General features: G+C 41.6%; 1 protein-coding gene across 4 annotated transcripts in view; it reads left to right on the forward strand.

Moving 5' to 3' along the window:
• Positions 1–22,499, forward strand: part of LOC143512176 (plexin-A2-like) — a 97,581-nt gene that overhangs the window by 36,916 nt on the left and 38,166 nt on the right. For all 4 annotated transcript variants that reach the window (XM_077002201.1, XM_077002175.1, XM_077002184.1 and 1 more), the window contains 4 exons: positions 5,771–5,871; positions 17,321–17,444; positions 17,922–18,075; positions 22,135–22,231. In XM_077002201.1, coding sequence (XP_076858316.1) covers positions 5,771–5,871; positions 17,321–17,444; positions 17,922–18,075; positions 22,135–22,231 — 476 coding nt within the window. The remainder of the gene's footprint in view (positions 1–5,770; positions 5,872–17,320; positions 17,445–17,921; positions 18,076–22,134; positions 22,232–22,499) is intronic.

Here is a 22,499-nt window from a genome sequence, read left to right on the forward strand (position 1 = left end):
CTCATGATACAGTGGGGAAAATAAGTATTTAGTCAGTCACCAATTGTGCAAGTTCTCCCACTTAAAAAGATGAGAGAGGCCTGTAATTGACATCATAGGTAGACCTCAACTATGAGAGACAAAATGTGAAAAAAAATTGAGAAAATCATTTTGTCTGACTTTTAAAGAATTTATTTGCAAATCATGGTGGAAAATAAGTATTTGGTCACCTACAAACAAGCAAGATTTCTGGCTGTCACAGACCTGTAACTTCTTTTTTAAGAGGCTACTCTTTCCCCCACTCATTACCTGTATTAATGGCACCTGTTTGAAGTCGTTAACAGTATAAAAGACACCTGCCCACAACCTCAAACAGTCACACTCCAAACTCCACTATGGTGAAGACGAAAGAGCTGTCGGAGGACACCAGAAACCGAATTGTAGACCTGCACCAGGCTGGGAAGACTGAATCTGCAATAGGCAAGCAGCTTGGTGTGAAGAAATCTACTGTGGGAGCAATAATCAGAAAATGGAAGACCTACAAGACCACTACTAATTTCCCTCCACGCAAGATCTCAGCCCGTGGGGTCAAAATGATCACAAGAACGGTGAGGAAAAATCCCAGAACCACAAGGGGGGATTTAGTGAATGACCTGCAGAAAGCTGGGACCAACATTACAAAGGCTACCATCAGCAACACACTACGACGTCAGGGACTCAGATCTTGCAGTGCCAGACGTGTCCCCCTGCTTAAGCCAGTCCATATCCAGGCATGTCTGAAGTTTGCTAGAGAGCATTTGAATGTTCCAGAAGAGTATTGGGAGAATGTCATATGGTCAGATGAAACCAAAGTAGAACTATTTGGTAAAAACACAACTCGTCGTGTTTGGAGGACAGTGAATGCTGAGTTGCATCCAAAGAACACCATACCAACTGTCAAGCATGGGGGTGGCAACATCATGCTTTGGGGCTGTTTCTCTGCAAAGGGACCAGGACGACTGGTCCGTGTACATGAAAGAATGAATGGGGCCATGTATTGTGAGATTTTGGGTGCAAACCTCCTTCCATCAGCAAGGGCAATGAAGATGAAACGTGGCTGAGTCTTTCAGCATGACAATGATCCCAAGCACACTGCCAGGGCAACAAAGGAGTGGCTTCGTAAGAAACATTTCAAAGTCCTGGAGTGGCCTAGCCAGTCTCCTGATCTCAACACCATCGTAAACCTTTGGAGGGAGTTAAAAGTCCGTGTTGCCCGCCGACAGCCCCAAAACATCACTGCTCTAGAGGAGATCTGCATGGAGGAATGGGCCAACATACCAGCAACAGTGTGTGCCAACCTTGTGAAGACTTACAGAAAATGTTTGACCTCTGTCATTGCCAACAGAGGATATACAACAAAGTATTGAGATGAACTTTTGTTATTGACCAAATACTTATTTTCCACCATTATTTGCAAATAAATTCTTTAAAAGTCAGACAAAATGATTTTCTCAATTTTTTTTTCACATTTTGTCTCTCATAGTTGAGGTCTAACTATGATGTCAATTACCGGCCTCTCTCATCTTTTTAAGTGGGAGAACTTGCACAATTGGTGACTGACTAAATACTTCCTTTTCCCCACTGTAACTGTTTAATCTCATAACTATAACTGTTTAATCTCATAACTATAATTCCACTGAACAAACAGCTGGGATTATTTTGAAATGATGACAGCAGTATTAGGCTGTCTGATAAGCTGTGTGTTTGATTATTTCATTATTGATTATGGATGTATTAGGTATTAGTTAATTTATGACCTTGAATATCTAGTTCGTAGTGTTCAAGAGAAAAAAAAGTACATGCCAATACAGAGACTACTGTTGTACAGTTGCACAGTTGTACTGTTGTACAGTTGTACTGTTGTACAGTTGCACAGTTGTACTGTTGTACAGTTGTACTGTTGTACTGTTGTACAGTTGTACTGTTGTACTGTTGCTTTGCTGTTGTGATTACTACAATACTGAACATGGAACAACACTGCTCTTTCACATCCCATAAAATCAAACTACAAAGTCTGACTTTTCTCCAAGAAGGAGATTTTCCAAAAGCACTTGTAAAGCCATCTCCTGGGGTTTGACAGCTTTTGTCACGTGTTCTCTTAGTGTCAGGGACTTTTCAGGTGAGATTAGCAGCACTGTTGGGACAAGCCCTTCCCACACCCCAAAACAAACAACAGCACACCCCTCCAGCTGGTGTGTGTGAAGATCCTCTGTGAAGGATTCACACTTTCAGACAACAACTGGCATGTGTGTGTGTGTGTGTGTGTGTTTGTGTGTGTAGGCTGACTATTCAGCTTTGTGACACCTACCATCACACTACAAACCTACTACAGTCCAACCATCCTGATTAAGTCAGTATAAATAACATGTGTCTATCAGTGGTGTGTACATTTGAATCATGTGTTTATATCAGTATAAATAACATGTGCCTGTCAGTGGCGTGTAACCATGTGTTTATACCAGTATAAATGTCATGTGCCTGTCAGTGGTGTGTAATCATGTGATATATTCGTATAAATAACATGTGCCTGTCAGTGATGTGTAATCATGTGTTTATATCGGTAAAAATGATGTGTGCCTCTCAGTGGTGTGTAATCATGTGTTTATATCGGTATAAGTAACGTGTGCCTGTCAGTGGTGTGTAATCATGTGTTTATATCGGTATAAATGACGTGTGTCTGTCAGTGGTGTGTAATCATGTGTTTATATCGGTATAAATGACGTGTGCCTTAATGAACATTTGCTGTTCATTAATAAAAGCGTCTTTTCAATCTAAATGAAGGTGATAGAAAAGAGGACATTACCATGTTAATCTTGATGGGAAAAGACATGGTCACTGCTGTATCTGCTGTCTGTCCTGCTGTCTGTCCTCCTGTCTGTCCTACTGTCTGTCCTCCTGTCTGTCCTCCTCGGCTGTACTCTGTTATGATCAGCACCCTGCTTATCTGTATTAACTTGAAATACATGACATGCTGTATACACACACACACACACACAGTCCCAGACACGCACTCATGCACTCACATGTAAACACCCATGCACATAGAGGCACATACATGCACAGACATACAAACACACTGACACACTTGCAGACACACACAGACACACCCAAAGCATACTCTGGCAGATTTTCAGTTATGTGACAAGTTTACCAAATCCGCGCAGTGTAATCTCGAAAAGCTGACAGTCACAAAATGGATCAGATTATTTTTGGATATTTCACTGTGCTTTTATATTGCTTCTCAGAATTCACGTTTTATTGGTCTGGAGCTATGAACAGCTTACACCTGTTTTCTATTCTGGGGCCACAGAATACATCGAGACACAGACATTATGACATTATCATGCAGCACACAAGATGTTATGCTGAAAAACTCTGACAAATACAGGAAAGAATAATCACAACAGCCCCACACACCACACGCTCATCTCTGTAGCATTCATGGTTGCATGATTCCAAATATGCAGACAAAAACTATTTTTACAAACACATTTCAGGAATAAGGACTTATATTCTTCCAGCATTGTGTTTTTTGACATGTTCCAAGTCCAAATTCAGGAAGTATAATCCTGGATCACTAGTCAAATTCTTCCCCCCTAATCCCAGCGTACATGTGCTGGGTGAACATGGACTTGTTCAATGGGAAGTGATTTGGGTGTTTACATGTGGATGTAGTCTAATTAAACAGAAGTGTAATTCAGTCTTGTATTTATCCCTGTCTCCACAGTGTGGGGTAGTAATCACCCATTCACTGCTTTGGTAGATTCAGTTATAATATAATCTCATATATATATATATATATATATATATATATATATATATATATATATATATATATATCTCATATAGATGCTGAGATGCTGTCCCAGACTGACAAAGCCATAGTTTAGAAGTCCTTGAATTGGTGGCATGAAAAGATGGAAGCCTACATTTGAGACTAATTACCATCTCATTTATATTCTGAGTGCCTGGGCTCTTAGGTAAAATCAGAATAGTAAACAAACACACACACGTACAGACACACACACAAACGCAAATGCGACTGAGAATTTGTGACTCTGTGGTAGGTCACGATTTGTGTGGTACAGCAACAGTACAGTTGCTTTGCTCACAGGTATGAGTCAGTTATGTGTGTTTCAGTAAACTGGAGGAGATTGTTTACGCATGATATTTAGCTGTGTAGTAGCGTTCAGCTAATGGAACACTATATCTAATAATGGAACAGCCAGAGCTGGACAGCATACAGCATACTGACAAGGATGAGGCAAAAATTTAAACAATAACATAAATAATAACAAATAATGTGGGAATAAAACAGAAGCAAATTGAAAAGTGAAAATGAAGGAGAGAAACAGGTAGAGAGAGAGAGAGAGCGAGAGAGAGAGAGAGAGAAGAGCAGGAAAGAGAAAGAGGGGAGTGGGGACACTTTCCCTGTGGTGAGCATGTAGTACAGCAGTGTGCTCCTTATTTGAGATGACTAACATCAGGACAGAGAGGCAGAAAGAAAAGAAAAGAGTTCAGAATTAAGACAGAAAAGAATAATCTAGAATTATGAAAAGAAGAATCCAGAATGTCTGACTGATGATCGGCGATCTGAAAGAGTTTTTGGTCTTCCTTATGGGCAGAACACATTACACAAAGCTCCCGCCATGTCTTCAGTTCTGCTCCACAGTCCTGTCCAAGTGTAGAAGTGTTGGTTTTTAATATTCACTGTCACTCTCTGGACCAAATGTACTCTGCTTCGAGGGCTACTGGCCCTTAATCCAGTTGAGCGTGGTTGACTCATGGTTTTTCTTATGTAAAAAGACGTTTTAATGTCATGTCCGTATGTTAGTGTTATCTCTGCTGTAGTGTGTAGTAGTATTTACTTTGTTTTAGCATTTAGCATTTGGCTCTAGTGTGTAGAGATAGTATGCTCTCTGTTGTAGTGTATAGAGGTAGTATGTACTCTACTATAGTGAGTAGTGCTAGCATGTAAAGTGATGTAGTGTATAGTCTAAATATGAACTGTTGGTTGGTGTCATTAGTATACACTCTGCTGTAGTGTGTAGTGCTAGTATGTAGTGCGTAATATACATATGCATTTGGGTTGGTTGGTGTCATTAGGATACACTCTTGTTCTGTTTAACGAGGTTGGAGTATGTGTAGTGTTTCAGGGGTGTATTGCTCACCTTGGTTACTGACCCCGTCGTTTGAAATAGCCATCATTGTATGTTCGTATAAACACAGCTCTTATTGATCAAGTGCATTGATTCTAGTGTGCATCATCAATGAATGTCATTAGTGCTGAGATTATAAACAAGGCTGATTATAAATGAGTCTGATTAGAGAGCGTTTGCATGTACTGGTCTGATTAGAGAGTGTTTGTGTGTACTTGTCTGGTTAGAGAGTGTTTGTGTGTACTGGTCTGATTGGAGAGTGTGTACTGGTCTGCTGGTTTGCATGTGAATGGATGTCATTAATGCTGAGTGCTGAGATTAGAAACAAGGCTGATTAGAAGGTGTCTGATTAGAGAGTGTTTGCATGTACTGGTAGAGAGTGTTTATGTGTACTGGTCTGATTAGGGAGTGTTTGCTTGTACTGGGTCTGATTAGAGAGTGTTTGCGTGTACTGGGTCTGATTAGAGAGTGTTTGCGTGTACTGGTCTGCGTGTTTATGCATCCCTGTGTGAGAGATGTGGACGGTAGCTCACGTGCTTGTCCTGCTCTTGCATTTATAATATACAAGTGTGTTTGTGTGTGTGTGTGTGTAGGTCATCCAGGTTCCAGTCGAGTACTGTGAGCAGTATCACAGGTGTGGGGAGTGTCTAAGCTCAGGAGATCCACACTGTGGCTGGTGTGTGCTTCACAACAAGTAAGTTTATGTCTTTTACACACACACACACACACACACACACACACACACACACACACACACACACACACACACACACACACACACACACACACTACTGTCGTCATGTTCTAAATTTGATTATATAATCAAATTGTTATAAAACAGATATTTCATGAAACTTAATATTTGATAGCAGTAAAAAAAAAACAGCAGTTGTGTGTCTCACGTGGACCTCAGCTGTTGCACTAACGTGGTTGTGTTTCACGTGGACCTCAGCTGCTGCACTAACTTGGTTGTGTGTCTCCCGTGGGCCTCAGATGCTGCACTAGTGTGGTTGTGGGGCTTACATGGGCCTCAGATGCAGCACTAGTGTGGTTGTGGGGCTCACATGGGCCTCAGATGCTGCACTAGTGTGGTTGTGGGGCTCACATGGGCCTCAGATGCTGCACTAGTGTGGTTGTGGGGCTCACATGGGCCTCAGATGCTGCACTAGTGTGGTTGTGGGGCTCACATGGGCCTCAGATGCTGCACTAGTGTGGTTGTGGGGCTCACATGGGCCTCAGATGCTGCACTAGTGTGGTTGTGGGGCTCACATGGGCCTCAGCAGCAGCAATGTACATGCAGCGTGACGGACAGGAGTCACTCAGTGTCACTCGATGACTCAAAATTAAATGTAGGTCAAGCTGACAAGAGTGAATAATTCAACAATTATTCGTGGCAACAGTTTTTTGAGCTCACAAATCTGTCACTGAGAAAGTGACCTGTTCTCCATGTAGTTTTGGTCAGTAGACTGCAAAATTGTGAAACCTTGCAAAGACATTGTGTGAAATTACCCTACCATTTCAGCTATAGCAACCTGAGGGCACGTCTCAGAACGTTGTCCCCAAATGAGAATGACATCATGTCCACTAGCATTTTTAATGACATCATGTCAGTAGCGAACCGTGACCTTTAAACCTGGGCCCGCTACCCCCCCCCTCCCCCCCGAAATTTTTTTTTTCCTTTCTTAATAAACTAAATAAAGAAAAACTGAGACGACAGTACAGCTTTAAAAACGCAATAAACAATAATATCTGTACTAGATAACATCTTAAGCAAAATAAGTTTCCAAACAAAATAAGGTTCACAGCTCCGTGGTTCTCGGAAGCGGAATATGTAAACAACGCGCACAAGGACGTCAAAGGGATGAATCGAAACTAGCTAGCGATGGTGCTAACGACAGCTAGCGTCGCCACAGCGGGCGGAAATTATCATACAGTTAAGCCCGCCCACTAAGAGAGAAGATATGATTGGTCAATTTTGCTGTCATTTGAAACTGGTATTGCGCTGAATTATAACTGCCAGGCCCTCTGTAAACGAACAGCGGGCATCACAGTCCTGATAGGGGGAGACACAGGCTCACAGGCTTCCACTCAACCCCTCACCTTCCAACACAGATTGAATAGACACGGGTGAATATTTTATTTGCTTATATTTTTGTAATTGTTTAGATGTCGAATGTCAAACTGTAAGTAGATAAAATAAAATTGGATAATTATATATATAATGCTTTAAGAATATTTTAGGCCCTCTGAGAGGGCGTAGAGGGCCCTGACGGTTCCCCACTGCATCATGTCCACTAGCATTTTTAATACCAGCTATTTAACCCAAGAGTTGCGCCAACAATGTAAGTAGCCTACTTGTCTGTTTTAAATAGCACTTTATTGTAAATTATTCCCCAGGCTAAAACATCCTTTGTAGTCACATTTGCAGGGTTGCCAACTCTCACGCATTGACCGTGAGACACACGCATTTGACCGTCTTCACATGATTTCTCACGCCGAAAAAAAACTAGTTTATTTACCTCTGATCCATATCTATGATTCAATGAGTTACTAGTTTGCTCTGGCGCCAATCACTGGTGATAGATTGATCGCGATATAATACTTAATTTGTGTCCATTTTACACCCCGCCCGGTAACAATTTAGGTTCTAGCTACACTATATTGCCAAAAGTATTTGCTCACCTTCCTTCACTCACATATGAGATTAAGTGATGTCCCATTCCTAATCCATAGGGTTCAATATGATGTTGGTTCATCCTTTGCCGCTAGAACAGCTTCAACTTTTCTGGGAAGGCTGTCCACAAGGTTAAGGAGTGTGTTCATGGGTATTTTTGACCATTCTTCCAGAAGCACATTTGTGAGGTCCCATACTGATGTTGGATGAGAAGGCCTGGCTATGGCTCTCACCCAAAGGTGTCAGGACTCTGTGAAGGACAGTCAAGTTCATCCACACCAGACTCTGCCATCCATGTCTTTATGGACCTTGTTTTGTGCACTGGGGCAGTCATGTTGGAAGAGGAAGGGGCCAGCTCTAAACTGTTCCCACAAAGTGGGGTTCATGGAATTGTCCAACGTGTCTTGGTATGCTGAAGCATTCAGAGTTCCTTTCACTGGAACTATGGGGCCAAGCCCAGCACCTGAAAAACAACCCCACACTCTAATCCCCCCTCCACCAAACTTTACACTTGCCAAAAGTACCGTTCTCCTGGCAACTGCCAAACCCAGACTCATCCATCAGATTGCCAGATGGAGAAGCGTGATTTGTCACTCCAGAGAACGTGCCTCCACTGCTCTAGAGTCCAATGGCAGTGTGCTTTACACCACTGCATCAGACACTTTGCATTGCACTTGGTGATGTATGGGTTGGATGCAGCTACTCGACCATGGAAACCCATTCCATGAAGCACACTGTTCTTCAGCTAATCTGAAGGCCACATGAAGTTTGAATGTCTGTGATTGACTCTGCAGAAAGTTGGCGACCTCTTCGCTCTATGCGCTTCTGCATCCGCTGACCCCACTCTGTCAGTTCACGTGGCCTACACTTCATGGCTGATTTGCTGTTGTTCCATTTTCTTGTAATACAGCTGGCAGTTGACTGTGGAATATTTAGCAGCGAGGGAATTTCATGACTGGATTTGTTTGGAATTCACTGAGCTCCTGAGAGTGACCCTTTCTTTCACAAATGAAAGTCTGCATGCCTGCATTTTATACACCTGTGGCCGTGGAAGAGTGATTCTCATTATTTGCATGGGCGATCGAATACTTTCGGCAAAATAGAAGCGATTTTTAGAAGCGATAATCAAATGTTTATTGGGCCTGTTTTGCTGTTGCTAATACAGACAGACACACACACACACACACACACACACACACACACACACACACACACACACACACACACACACACACACACACACACACACACACACATACATACATGTACACACACTAAACATGTGTTAAATTGCAATACTTATTGATGGTTAGCCAGATTCATTTTATGGACCTCTGTTTCATAGACACATATATGCCTCTGTATGGTATACAGAAAATGCATGATTATTTTCCTGTGGGCTTTGATACCTTCAAACCCTTCAAATGTCCATCAAAGTGTAGTTGAAAAAAATTTTCTGATTAAAAAATAATAATAGTATTTCCACCAACTCATATTTAAGTGATTCAGAACCTTCTAGATTTGGAGTGTCAGTTTCTGTTCACTTTGACTGGAATTTAGACTCAAGATAACTGCAGACTCTGCAGAAAATTACATATGTCTCATTTTAATCTCAGCTACTGCTGCAGTCCTGCAGAAAGATATAAACATCTCATTTAAATCTCAGCTACTGCTGCAGAGTCCTGTAGAAAGTTGTAAATGTCACATTTAAATCTCAGCTACTGCTGCAGAGTCCTGTAGAAAGTTGTAAATGTCTCATTTAAATCTCAGCTACTGCTGCAGAGTCCTGGAGAAAGTTGTAAATGTCTCATTTAAATCTCAGCTACTGCCGCAGAGTCCTGGGGAAAGTTAGTTTCTCATTTGGGCTTCTCCTGCTGCTCCACGGGGCCAAGCGCTGCATCAAACATGAATGTTTTGTAGAAAAGCCACTAAAGAAAAGTGGGATATAATAAAAATAATAAGGCAATAAACCAGTTATCAACCAGATCTGTGGAAATGAACTAGTGGTCAACCAGGTGATTTCCAGGTTTAACACAAAAGCCCTGTCTCATCAGCATGTTCATCAAATCAACCCCAAACCTGGAGACTTGAAATCAGTAGCTGCTGTTAATATAAGAAAATGGTGGATGCAGCATTTGCTGCTATTACCAGATAGACCAGTGGAGCCGCCATCTTGAAAAGGTCCCGGGTTGTCAGCCAACACATGCCTATTATGAGTCTGCTCACGTCCCATCAGTCTTCACAAAATCTGCTTTGCTACAGACATCAGACATTTGTACATACTGAAAGTGATGTAAATGTTAATGTACATGCAGACTTGAATTTTTGACTGAGATGAACTGCTGGAAACTGATACTAAAACATTGGAATGAGTTGTAGTCTAAATGTAAGATTGAAACCTTTAAATGTATCGCATATATTACACTAGGCAACAACATGTTTTTTCCCCACATACTATGGGTGGAACTTTTCATGCTGAATGTAATTGTGTTTTTATAAAGTTTCTATTGCGTGTTTGTCACGGGTGTAAGAACACACAGGATAAAGGAGGGACACGTGAGACTCCAGCTGAACTAAAATGAAACTGAACATACAAATGACCTAAGCAGAACTACAGAAAGCCGACGACATCAGTGACTGACAAAGTCAAGACAATACAAAGTGACGTGTAAAAGACAGAACACGCAGACACAGCAGCACACGTGTGAACATGCAGACACAGCAGCAAATGCGTGGACACACAGATACAGCAGCACACGTGTGAACATGCAGACACAGCAGCAAATGCGTGGACACACAGATACAGCAGCACACGCATGAACACAGACAGCAACACATGCGTGAAAACAGATACAGCAGCACACGTGTGAACACAGATACAGCAACACACGCATGAACGCACAGATACAGCAGCCTATACGTGAACACACAGATACAGCAGCACACACGTGAACACAGACAGCAGCACACACATGAACACACACAGCAGCACATGCAGGAACACACAGATACAGCAGCACGCGTGTGAACACAGACACAGCATCACATGTGAACGCACAGACACAGCAGCACACGTGTGGTGCAGCTAGTGAGGTGAACACACAAACATGTGAAACAAGACCAAAACATCAACAAAGATCAATTCCAAAGCCTCTAAGTATAATGGAGGCTACCAGCAGGGAGCTGCCATTACAGCATGGTGTTAAAGTGAAGGGACTTTCCTTGGTACCACTTCTCCTTATTATATATAATGACATACGAGTATACTTGAACAAATAAACTATGAGTGATAGAGAGAATTTCTGAAAACATATCTGGATTCAGTGCACAAAAAAACATGGAAAATGGTCATCTGGCTTTTTTTTTTGCAGGATGCAACATTCTTGTTGATCTTGAGGAGATGGGCCCTGCTATAATAGATGATCTTCAGCTGTACAAGTTCAGTCTGCAGATCAGTTACACGCACTGACCAGTGGCTGTTCTTGTTGAACTGGGAGGACCAGGCTGTGGCCAGTGGCTCTGTTAGAGAGTTTGAGGGGTCTGATCATTTATACCCTTTTACCTTATTTTTTAAAGAATGGAAAATGTTATTTTAATGCACTTTAAAGAATGTTGTATTGTTCCATTTCTCCTATTTTTCAAAAATGGGTGGTGGAAATTTTGTTTTTTTTCAACATCAACTAAGCAAAACATATAAACAGTGACAGGAAAATCTAAACACACAGGCCTTCCATTAAGCCTAGAAAGCTAAGAAGTGGAGTTTGCAGTGCCGTTGTTTTGGGTCCCCAAACATCCTAAGTAATCTGCTTCAGAGCATTTCCTAACAGCAAAAAAGATGGAAGGCAAAAATATGAAAAATTATTCTAATGTCTTTATTAGAGTCTCAGTTGGCTCCGTCCCCTCCAGTCTGTCACACCCTCTAGTTCAGGGCTATTCAACTGGCGGCCCGTGGGGCAGAACCGGCCCTTTAATGAATTTGTACCGGCCCGTGGCCCATTTATTAAAAAATATTTGATAAACCGCAATAAAAATAAATAACATTTTATTTGCAACATTTTACGACACCGTGTCGAATTTACTTTTACGTAAATAAGTTAAATATTTATACATATACTCGAAATGATTCGAAATAATTCGCTTTTAATCACATTATTTAATGGTGGTTTATTTTCAAAACGCCCAATCTTAACGTCTTCACATTCTCTTGTGTTTCGTCCTGGAATTACAAGAGGCTCGTATTTGTTAACGTAATACAAGAGAACTGTTCAGTCAGACATATATTCGATGAAACGAAGTTTCAAACATTTTCAAGTTTCAAGTCTAAATTCCAGCACTTTCAAACCTGAAACACAAAGCAACATTAAAATTCGTCATAAATGTTAATTCCCCTGTTGTTGAGGGGTGTTTCTTTATACTACCACATATCGTTTCGGCGAACACTGCATGCGGATTTTGACGAATTATGACGAATTTTAATGTTGCTTTGTGTTTCAGGTTTGAAAAGTACTTTAAAATGCTTGAAATTGTCGTTTTAAATTTATCGTTCTCTTGTATTACGTTAATACGAGCCTCTTGTAATTCCAGGACGAAACATGAGAGAACGTGAAGATGTTGGGCGTTTTGAAAATAACCACCATTAAATAATGTGATTAAAAGCGAATTATTTCGAATCATTTTGAGTATATGTATAAATATTTAACTTATTTAAGTTTACCGTGCTGGAAAATATTGAACTGGACCTTGAAAGTGACGTACAAGTGCTGTAATTCCACCTTAAAATTGTGTATGAACCCTGCAACACGACTTTGTTCATTGCGCTGAGGCGCGGCGCACGCGAAGTTACAAAACTCAAAAGGTGCATGACCTTGCGAATCGACAGCGCGCGAGGCACTCAAGCACGGGCGGAGCCACAGTGATTATGTAATTTTTGCGCAAACGCTCGCGCCGTGTTACGTTCGCCCACCTGTCAACGAATTTCTGGCCCACAGGTCAGAGCTCTCTGCCAAATCTGGCCCGCAGATAAATATAGTTGAATAGCCCTGCTCTAGCATGTCGTGGGTCTTCCCCGGGGGTTGAACAAAAAAATTTTATATAGAACAAACAAAACAAAGAGTCAAACAAGAGTCCAAACTCAACAGAACAGAACTGTAAAGACATTGTCATGATTCCATATTTTAATTCTGTAAAATGATTAGGGGTGCAGGAAAAAATCGATTCGAGCTCGAATCTTGCTTCTAACGTTGAACGATTCAGAATCGATTCTCATTTTTTTCTAATCGATTTTTTTTCGGGTGCGTGTGTGCCTTCTCAGCCACCGTAGTGCTAGGCAAAACAAGGAAACGGCTTTGACTATGTGCTAGCATGCTAGTAACGCTACAGTGGGTTGTGTAGTGTATGGTACTTGTTGTTGCGCGCTAAAGTATGAAGTCCAAACGGCTCTGCAGTCTTTGAAAGCAACCATTTGGAAACACTTTAGATTGTACCATCAACCCGGCCCAGGTAAGAATGGGTTTGCACACGCATAAAGACGCTACAGATGATATTCGGGAGTTACAGTGATTATAACTCCTTGTAAAATAAAGTTAAAATAAAACATAAAAATAACTTAGTTCATTGAGCACTCTAGTTTTGTCCTAACTAGATATTTAGACATAATACTGCTGTAATACTGCACAATCGTGGTCAGAGGTGAACTTCGTATAGCCAGTGTGTATTTTATTTAAAATAATTAACACCCTTGAGCCAGTGTGGCTTTGGACATAGATAATGTGGTGCCGTTTGCTGTGATGGATAATTAAAGTCTAGCTCTTATTTATGCATACTAACGTAAATCAACAATATAATCTAGCGTCTTTATGCGCGGATGAACGAGGGGAGTCAGAATTCGCCACAACACAAGCCAAATGTGTCGCACGTGAAATGTTACAGGCACCGTTAAGAAACAGTTCAGTTAAATGTATTCAGTTCAGTAGATATATGCGGCTTTTAGAAAATATGGTGTATATATATTATATATATATATATATATATAATTTTTCATCTGTGAAGTGGAAGTTCTGGCAGCTAACGTAAGCCTACCCATTTTATTAATATAACAGCACTTTTATTTTTGGAAGCACTTTCATATATTTTTTATATTTGTGATTTGTTAAGGAAAAACGTGTAATTTTGTTTCTGGAAGTGGCATGTTTTCAGAAATAGGCAGCTAGCCTAAGCCTAATTCTTGTACGAAGCAATTTGTTGTTTTTACAGAAAGAGCAGTATTTTTGTATAATAAAATTTTTGAGTAGTGGCCAGTTCTGGAAGCTAGCCTAAGCCTACCAATTTTATTTACTTTACTACAGTTTTATTAGTTGTAGTTGTGAGTGTCAGCCTCAAACAGACATGTTGTCTTGGATTTACCTTTGTGTGTTTACATTATTGCAATATGTTGATAAAACCTTTACAATTATAATATCTTTATAAATGTACTCTGCTTTCATGCCAGCAGACCGAAGTAGCTCGTTTTGAATTGAGAATCATTTTTGAATCGGAAAATAATCGTTTTTGAATCGAATCGTTGGGATCTGAAAGAATCGGGAAAAAAATCGAATCGTGACCCCAAGAATCGATTCTGAATCGAATCGTGGGATTCCCAAAGATTCGCAGCCCTAAAAATGAGCAGATACCAGGGAGGGAAGAAACAAACAGGAGAAACTGTGACTCAAGTGAATCGATAGCACTAACATAATCCCTACTGAAAAAGCAGTTCCGCTTCAGCCAGCACAAGGCAGTATGTGCACATACAATTTGAAACCCTGTAAATACCTGAGGTCCTTTTACACCACCACTCTACATCTGATGTGTTACTGAGATCATTCCTATTCAACCAGCAAATGAGTCAACGGCTGAATGTAACACCTGCAATTTGAAGGTGTCCCGTTTTGGAGATTTGATAATTATTGATTTTAAGTTCAAGAAAGCTGCCATGTTATTTATTGCTGTATTTCTGTGCTTTGCGACACAGCGGATAGCTTCTTCTCTTCTTCACCAGATGATGTGTAGATAAAAAGTAAACTTGCTTTTACTTCCAGTCTTCTTGACAGAGGTGTCACCTCCAGTTAGCTAAGGACAAACGAGCTTAATTAAGCAAAAGGAGCATCGTGGCTCTGAACATTTCCCATTGTCTTTTGAAACACTTCAAAGACCTGACTGAGTGGGAGCTGAGCCAAACGCAACACTCTACCCACGATCCTTCACATGCTCCACCGAGACTTCATTGGTTCCTCAACATGTACCCTCACGTTCCATAGTGTTTCCCTAGTGTTTATAGCCCTTAATGTTAATGTTGTTCACATCTTCCCAGGGTGTCTGTAATGTTGTCCACGTCTCCCCAGGGTCTCTGTAATGTTGTCCATGTTTCGACAGGGTGTCTGTAATGTTGTCCACGTCTCCCCAGGGTGTCTGTAATGTTGTCCATGTCTCCCCAGGGTCTCTATGTGTATAAGGAACAATGTGTTTACTTACACATTTTGCTCCCCTGGCCCATCCATTAACTTCAGAGTCCTTTCTGCATCTTCTCATCATTTCGTCATGTTATGTGAGACTCTCAGGTGGTTACTTTCATCTAGTATGTGAATCTATTCATTCTTCCGCATCAATCTCATCAACATTCCAGTCCATTCATTGATCATTACATCCTGTAAAGCACGAGGCTGTAAATTGTTCCACATCATGACACGTCAGGTGAGGCTGTTCGTGTCTGACAGGAGCTTCGCTGCAGTTGGATCCCCTTTGTAAAACTCACAGTGGTGATATTTAATCAATATTCACTTTCCGTGACTCACCTTTGTTCTCTGTGCAGAATGATGCAGTCGTCCAGTACAGTACACAGGGAAACCAGTGGACCTTTATATTATTCAGCCTTTGATCATAAAAAGAAACCCAGTTGAATCACTTTGATTATTCAGGTCATGTCGAAAATGTTGAGGAATTATTATACGATAGTTCAGTGCTAAAAACGGCCAGAAAACAATTATTGATTTAACACATCCTGAAATGTGAAGCCAATGCAGTGTTTTGAGGTATATTTTTCAGGTTACCCACAGTAAAAATTTGTTGAGAAGTTTACCCTTTGCTGGGTGTTGGTCAGTCGCCAGGTGTGCTAAGAGCTGAAGACAGACCTGTTGTCCTTTTGTTCCCCGACAGCTAAATTGCAAAGTCTGCTCTGTGTGTTTCCGGCAGTTTTGACAGGGCTGTGTCGTCTTTCTATGCACACAGAAAGCTTTACTGCCACATAATTACATTCTACTGAAGTGTTTATGACAGTATTTCTCCTTTTCACTCTGGCTGCCTCACCTTCATACACTCAGTCTTCCCTTCCTCTCTCACAGACATACACTCACTCCTCCCACTATCTCTCTTTTTCTGGAACAATTTCTTACACTCTACTTCACTTTGATCTCTCTTTCTGTCCTTCCGTGTCTTTAACCCTTTCTGGCCTGGTTTAAATGTTCTCGTTCACTCGTAAATTGCAGACTGGTTTGGGCGAATGGAGGGACCACAGGGTCATACCGTTCTTACCCCACTGCCCTCTTTCCCTGCAGTGGTCTCCAGGTCTGGAGCAGGTGTTTTCAGACATGATTCAGCAAAGCACCTTTTTTATCAGGCAGATTCAGTCCTAATAATTGCTCAGAGATCTCTGGCTTGAGGGTGGGAGAAGGTGTAGACTGTGTGTGTGGTTGTATGTGCATGTATGTGCATGTGTGTGCGTTCAGGCACTCTAAATGTAATAAGAGTGCATGAGCTCTGTCTGATTTGGCACTGGTTGTATGCGTGGGAGCCATGGCAACCACTCTCAGGGTTCTATTTTGATTTAATGGCTTCGTGAAGCAATTACAGTCAAGATGTGTGAATGATTCTGAGAGAACTTGTTGGTGTTTTTGTGTGTCTCTGTGTGCACGTGAGATAGAGTGCATGTTCTTATGTGTATTTTTGCTTGCTTGTTTGTGTACTGTCATTGTCCAAAGCTCACACTTTGCTTATGCATAGGGTAGAAAGTTATGGCTAACACTCAATTATAAGACACTAGATAGGCACTGTAGTGCGATGCATTTGTGTGTGTGTGTGTGTGTGTGTAAGTCACCTTGGAATCTGCAATTCGACAGTCAGCACTTCAGAGCCACTTACCAGACTATGGTTGTTGACATTTTGTCAGCTTGAAATTTCAAAAGCCCTTTGATGTATTTTCTAACAAACATGCTTGTACACACACACACACACACACACACACACACACACACACACACACACACACACACACACACACACACACACACACACACACACACACACACATCCACATGTTCACAAGCCTTTACTTTCACACATGTACACATGCATGCATGCACACACACAAACACACCCACAACCCCCTCCACAAACCCACGGGTCATGCTGTGTGCATAACCTCTCTCCTCTGCCCTCTCAGGTGTATGAGACGAGACAGGTGTCGCCGGTCCGATGAGGCATTCCGATTTGCCGATGTGATTGAGCACTGCGTGAGAGTCACTGCCCACCCTGACAGCGTGGCCATGTCGGAACACAGCGTACCTGTGAGTCTGTACCCCTTAACTCCCTCACATCGCCGAGTTTAGACTGATGCAGTTTGTATCCTGGCATTCAGGAGGATTCTCTCTTCCAGTTTGATTCTCTTCTACTTTTTTGTCTGTTTCCTTGTCTTTGTTATTACTATACCACACTTAAAGAACACATCATATAACAAAGTTTGTATAACAAATCTATAAAAGGTAAGACGTGTAGGAAGATTTAGTTGTTAGTTTAGTTGTTTAGTTACATTTAAGTGTTAACAGTTTGCTCTTCAGTGGTCCAGAACACAGAGGTGTGATGACAGTGTCTAATAGCAAGCTCGATACGGTCTATGGTTATGACCCATCAATATGTTTGGTTATTGTGTAACAAGACTGAAAATATTGATAAGGATGGGATATTGATCGGAAAGGCTTATTGATTAGACTGGGGCATTGATTAGGGTCAGGTTCCAATCCAGACGTACTGCTTTTGTGTCCCAGCTGCTTCTGGAACTCCGTAATGTTCCCGACCTCTCCGCCGGGGTCAGCTGTTCCTTTGGAAGTCTGACTGAGGTGGAAGGTCACGTCAACGGAAACAGAGTCATGTGTCTGTCACCGACCGCCAAGGACGTCCCACTCATCCCGGCAGAGCAAGGTGCACATGTGTTTTCATAGGACGTGCTCTACATAGAGATGTACAGGCATTGTAAATTAATTACCAATACAATATTCAAATACTTGTGTTTACTTGTGTTTTGGGGCGCAAGATTTAAAACAATACTTTTAGAATGCTTTAAAACAACATGTTTGTATACTTTAGAACGTCTCAAAAGTTTTGTAACAGTACTTTTCTAATGCTTTCTAACTATACTTTTCTAAAAAATATGTAGCGGATACATATGTTAGTTTATGGATTATGAACGGGGCACCATCCTGATTGCTCAGGAACCAGTATTGTGATAACGGAGTTAGGTGGAATATGGTTAGATCAGTCTCATTACTAAAGGGTTAAGTTCTGGTTCCGCGCAGTGACCTAATACCATCGACCAAAATATGCATTTACCACCGTGACCAGATGAATAAATGTCCACATTTATTAAATGGTTAATATTACAATTGATACAAAGCATATGAATGATTTGGCTCAAATTGAAACTAAACCTATATGTGAATCTACTAATTTAAACCAGGGATATAATAGAGAACAACAAAGAATATAAAATTAAACAACAATAGCGAGTGATAAACAACTGTCGGATCATGAGATTTATTTATTTAACTATCCTAAGGCTTGCCTAACTATCGTAGGACCCAGGGACGGACACGAGGTCTTTAGAGAGAGAATAGAAAAGAAGAAAGAGGACGTTTGGGCAGGTTAATGGTAACAGTATTTACTATTTTGGACTCCGGGAGAAATAGCAGCTGGCAACCCCAAAACAGCATATGAACTGAGCGTCTTACTTCGAAGGAGAGACGTGGTTACGCGGACCAACCGGTGCGCGTTCACGGTTCGTTTCTTGAGGCGGCTAAGGTCTGCGGAGCAGGTCACGTGAGACGGCTCGGGTCGCGGAGGCTTAGCGGTGACGTCACAGTCGAAGCTTGAGGGCGCAGACAAACTTGTGCAGATGACTTGACTGAGAAAGAAGATGAGCTTGACTTGAACGACTAGACGAAATAAAAGTACTTTTGACGACGAAACGTAGAATAAAGAAAATAAAAGAAAATAAAGAAGAATCTTCTGTTGGACTCGGTGAGAGCGTTAGTTGCGGTTTCTTGGCATCGCTCTTCTGGACACGGCGGTGTTCGGCGTGAGTCAAGCGAACATTCGCGATGGTTTGGCGTGTTCGAGTCTTTGAGTCTCGGCGACTCTGGCGAAGTTCTCCAAGTCTTCCCAAATTACCAGGCTGCCAAGCTCATTGTTTCGCTTTGAGCAAGGGCTTTTAAAACAAGTTTTAGGGGCGTAATTGTAAGACGCTTTCATGTTCATCAGGCCATTGACCATTGGCCTTTATTAATGAATATTCATGACCTCTGCCCAGACAGGGGAGAGAAAGAGAGAGAGAGAGAGGAGGAGAGCGAGGAGTGCCCGTCTTTCCAGGTCTAGTTAATGACTTAACCAAAGAAGACAGATTAACACAATTCGAAGACAAAGTAAACTAATCCTAAATAAATTGTCTTACATACTCTGCCTAAACAAGAACTAATTTGGTTCTATTAGTCTACACATTGAGCCATTCTCAATTTCCACTTTTGGATAACAAATGACATAATGCACAGACAGGCATAAATGTGAGGTCACATACGTACACATGAGAATGATTACATTCGATGAGTAACATACAAACTAATACATAGATATGCATCAATGTGGTGTGTTTATACAGTAACACGTATTCTAATAAGATCACTTAATACTGAATACATGAAAGATCATAAGTTGTGTCTTTATATCAACCACATGGCACAGTGTTCACATTTAAATGGTCTTGTGGTCCTTTGTTCTTAAGGCTGGAATGCTGAATACTGGTTTCAAGAATAATTAATCTTTCCTTGTATGGAAGGTAGTCAAGTTCGGTGTCTCTAGACTGCATTCGCCGAGCTGGTTCCTGTAGGCTGAAGCCCAATTCTGTGTACAGATCAGATTTGGAGTTACAGAGATCTCTGAAATATTTGTATCTTCAGCTCTGGATTATAACACAGGACATAGAGTGGGTTTAAACTGTGGGCGATCAGATAAGGTTGGAATTTAGAGTTTTATGGTCCTTCCTGACTGTGGTCCCAGTGTCCATCGACGAAGGTTGGTTTTGACCAGCCTCTCTTAGATGGCCTCTCTCCCAAGCTCAGGAGATCATAAGGTCAGCATTGTAGGCTTTTGGGAGGTAAACACCACTATGGATGTGGGTCCTTTGGGGCCTGTTGCTGTGTAAAGAATCAGTCTTTAAATTTACATGCAACCAAAGAGATGTGAGTCAGTTTCTCAGTTCAGTGGGAAAGGATTCCATTTTGGGTGTCACAGTGAAATGGCGTTTAGCTGTCTCCACTACAAATATATATACTTTTCTAATGCTTTTTAACAAGATGCTTGCATATTTTAGAATATCTCAAAAGTTTTGTAACACAATACTTCATAACATAATACCTCAAACATTTTATAATATAAATACTTCATAACAATACTTTTATAATACTTTTATAACATCTCAAAAATTGCTTGTGTGGCACGACTCTAGTTAGCCAGTTCATAAAATCTTTTCTTTTAACCTGTTCTGGCATCTTTGTTAACATTAGTAAAGATGTGGTTGGTCTGAAGGTGGACTTTTAAACTTGTTGTGATTCAGTGATGATGCAGTATGACTTTAGTGTGATCTGAACTTCCATCTGGAAGCTTTTTAAAGCCAAACATGCCCCTCGGTTATATATTAGCAAGACACCCCTATAAAGGAGTGGTTCTGCAGGTTTTCTCTGCATCTTTTCTCTGTTCTCATCCTTTCTGGCTGATGTTTTGGTCACTTTTGCATTTTGTCAGTTCTCTGACAACACGGTGTCTACACCCCTCAGAAGTTGCTCAGGTAGTGCAGCTCATCCAGGATGGCACATCAATGTGAGTTGTGGCAAGAAGGTTTGTTTGCTGTGTCTGTCAGCACAGTGTAAAGAGCATGGCGCAGATAACAGGAGACAGGCCAGTACACCAGTAGACATGGAGGGGGGCATAGGAGGGCAACAACCCAGCAAAGAGGAACAGGAGGAGCAGTGCCAGAGCCCTGCAAAATGACCTCCAGCAGGCCACTAATATCCACGTTTCTGCTCAAACTGTCAGAAACAGACTCCATGAGGGTGGTATGAGGGACCCGACATCCACGAATGGGGCTTGTGCTTACAGTGCAGGGCGATTGGCTTTTGCCAGACAAAACCAAGATGGGCATGATGTCCCCTTCATGGGTGAGAGCAGGTTCACACTGAGCACATGTTACAGATGTGACAGAGTCTGGAGACGCTGTGGAGAACGTTCTGCTGCCTGCAACAACCTCTAGCATGTCCGGTTTGGCAGTGGGTCAGTAATGGTGTGGGGAGAAATTTCTTTGGAGGGCCGCACAGACCTACCCAGAGGTACCCTGACTGCCATTAGGTGCTGGGATGAGATCCTCAGACTCATTGGGAAATCATATGCTGGTGCAGGGCTCCCTAGGTTCCTTCTGATGCATGACAATGCTAGGCCTCATGTGGCTGAAATGTGTCAGCAGTTCCTGCATGATGAAGGCATTGATGATATGGACTGGCCAGCCCATTCCCCAGACCTGAATCCAATCGAGCACATCTGGGACATCATGTCTCTTTCCATCCACCAATGCCACATTGCACCATTAACTGTCCAGGAGTTGACTGATGCTTTAATCCAGGTCTGGGAGGAGATTCCTCAGGAGAACATTTGCTGCCTCATCAGGAGCATGCACAGGTGTTGTAGTGTGGTCATACTGGCCCATGTAGGCCACACACCCTACTGAGCCACATTTTAACTTGTCTTGAGAAATTTCCAGTGAAGTTGGATCTGCCTGAGTATAATTCCAAATCCAAACCTTCATGGGATGATAATTTTGATTTATTTTGTTCTCAATGCATTCTACTATGTAATAAATAAAGATTTTCAACTGGAATATTTTATATTAGTGTTCCCTAAATCTCACTCTGTCTCACTCTTTATCTCGGTCCATCGCAGACTGGTCGAGTGTGGAGTTGAGGGTCATCTCCAAGGAGACGGGTCAGACAGTAGCCAGCACAGAGGTCAAATTCTACAACTGCAGCATGCACAGCATGTGAGTGTCTTCCCCCCACAGCCTACCTTCACATATTGGAAAAAACAGTATGATTCTTATGGGGCTACAAATGTCTTTCTTACTTCAATCAAATACATGTACATACTATGTGTTTTTATATGTTCAAGGGACTCAAGGGAATTTCCCACAGAACGTTAATATTTAAAGTGTGTCGTCAGCATGCGTGTTACTTATTGTTTCATTAAAAAGTATAACTGCTGAAATCGAAACAAACTAAAGCAGAAAGACGTATTAGGGACAACTAACT

Source organism: Brachyhypopomus gauderio, chromosome 1 (genome assembly GCF_052324685.1).
Source record: "Brachyhypopomus gauderio isolate BG-103 chromosome 1, BGAUD_0.2, whole genome shotgun sequence".
In the NCBI taxonomy this organism is placed as follows: Eukaryota; Metazoa; Chordata; class Actinopteri; order Gymnotiformes; family Hypopomidae; genus Brachyhypopomus; species Brachyhypopomus gauderio.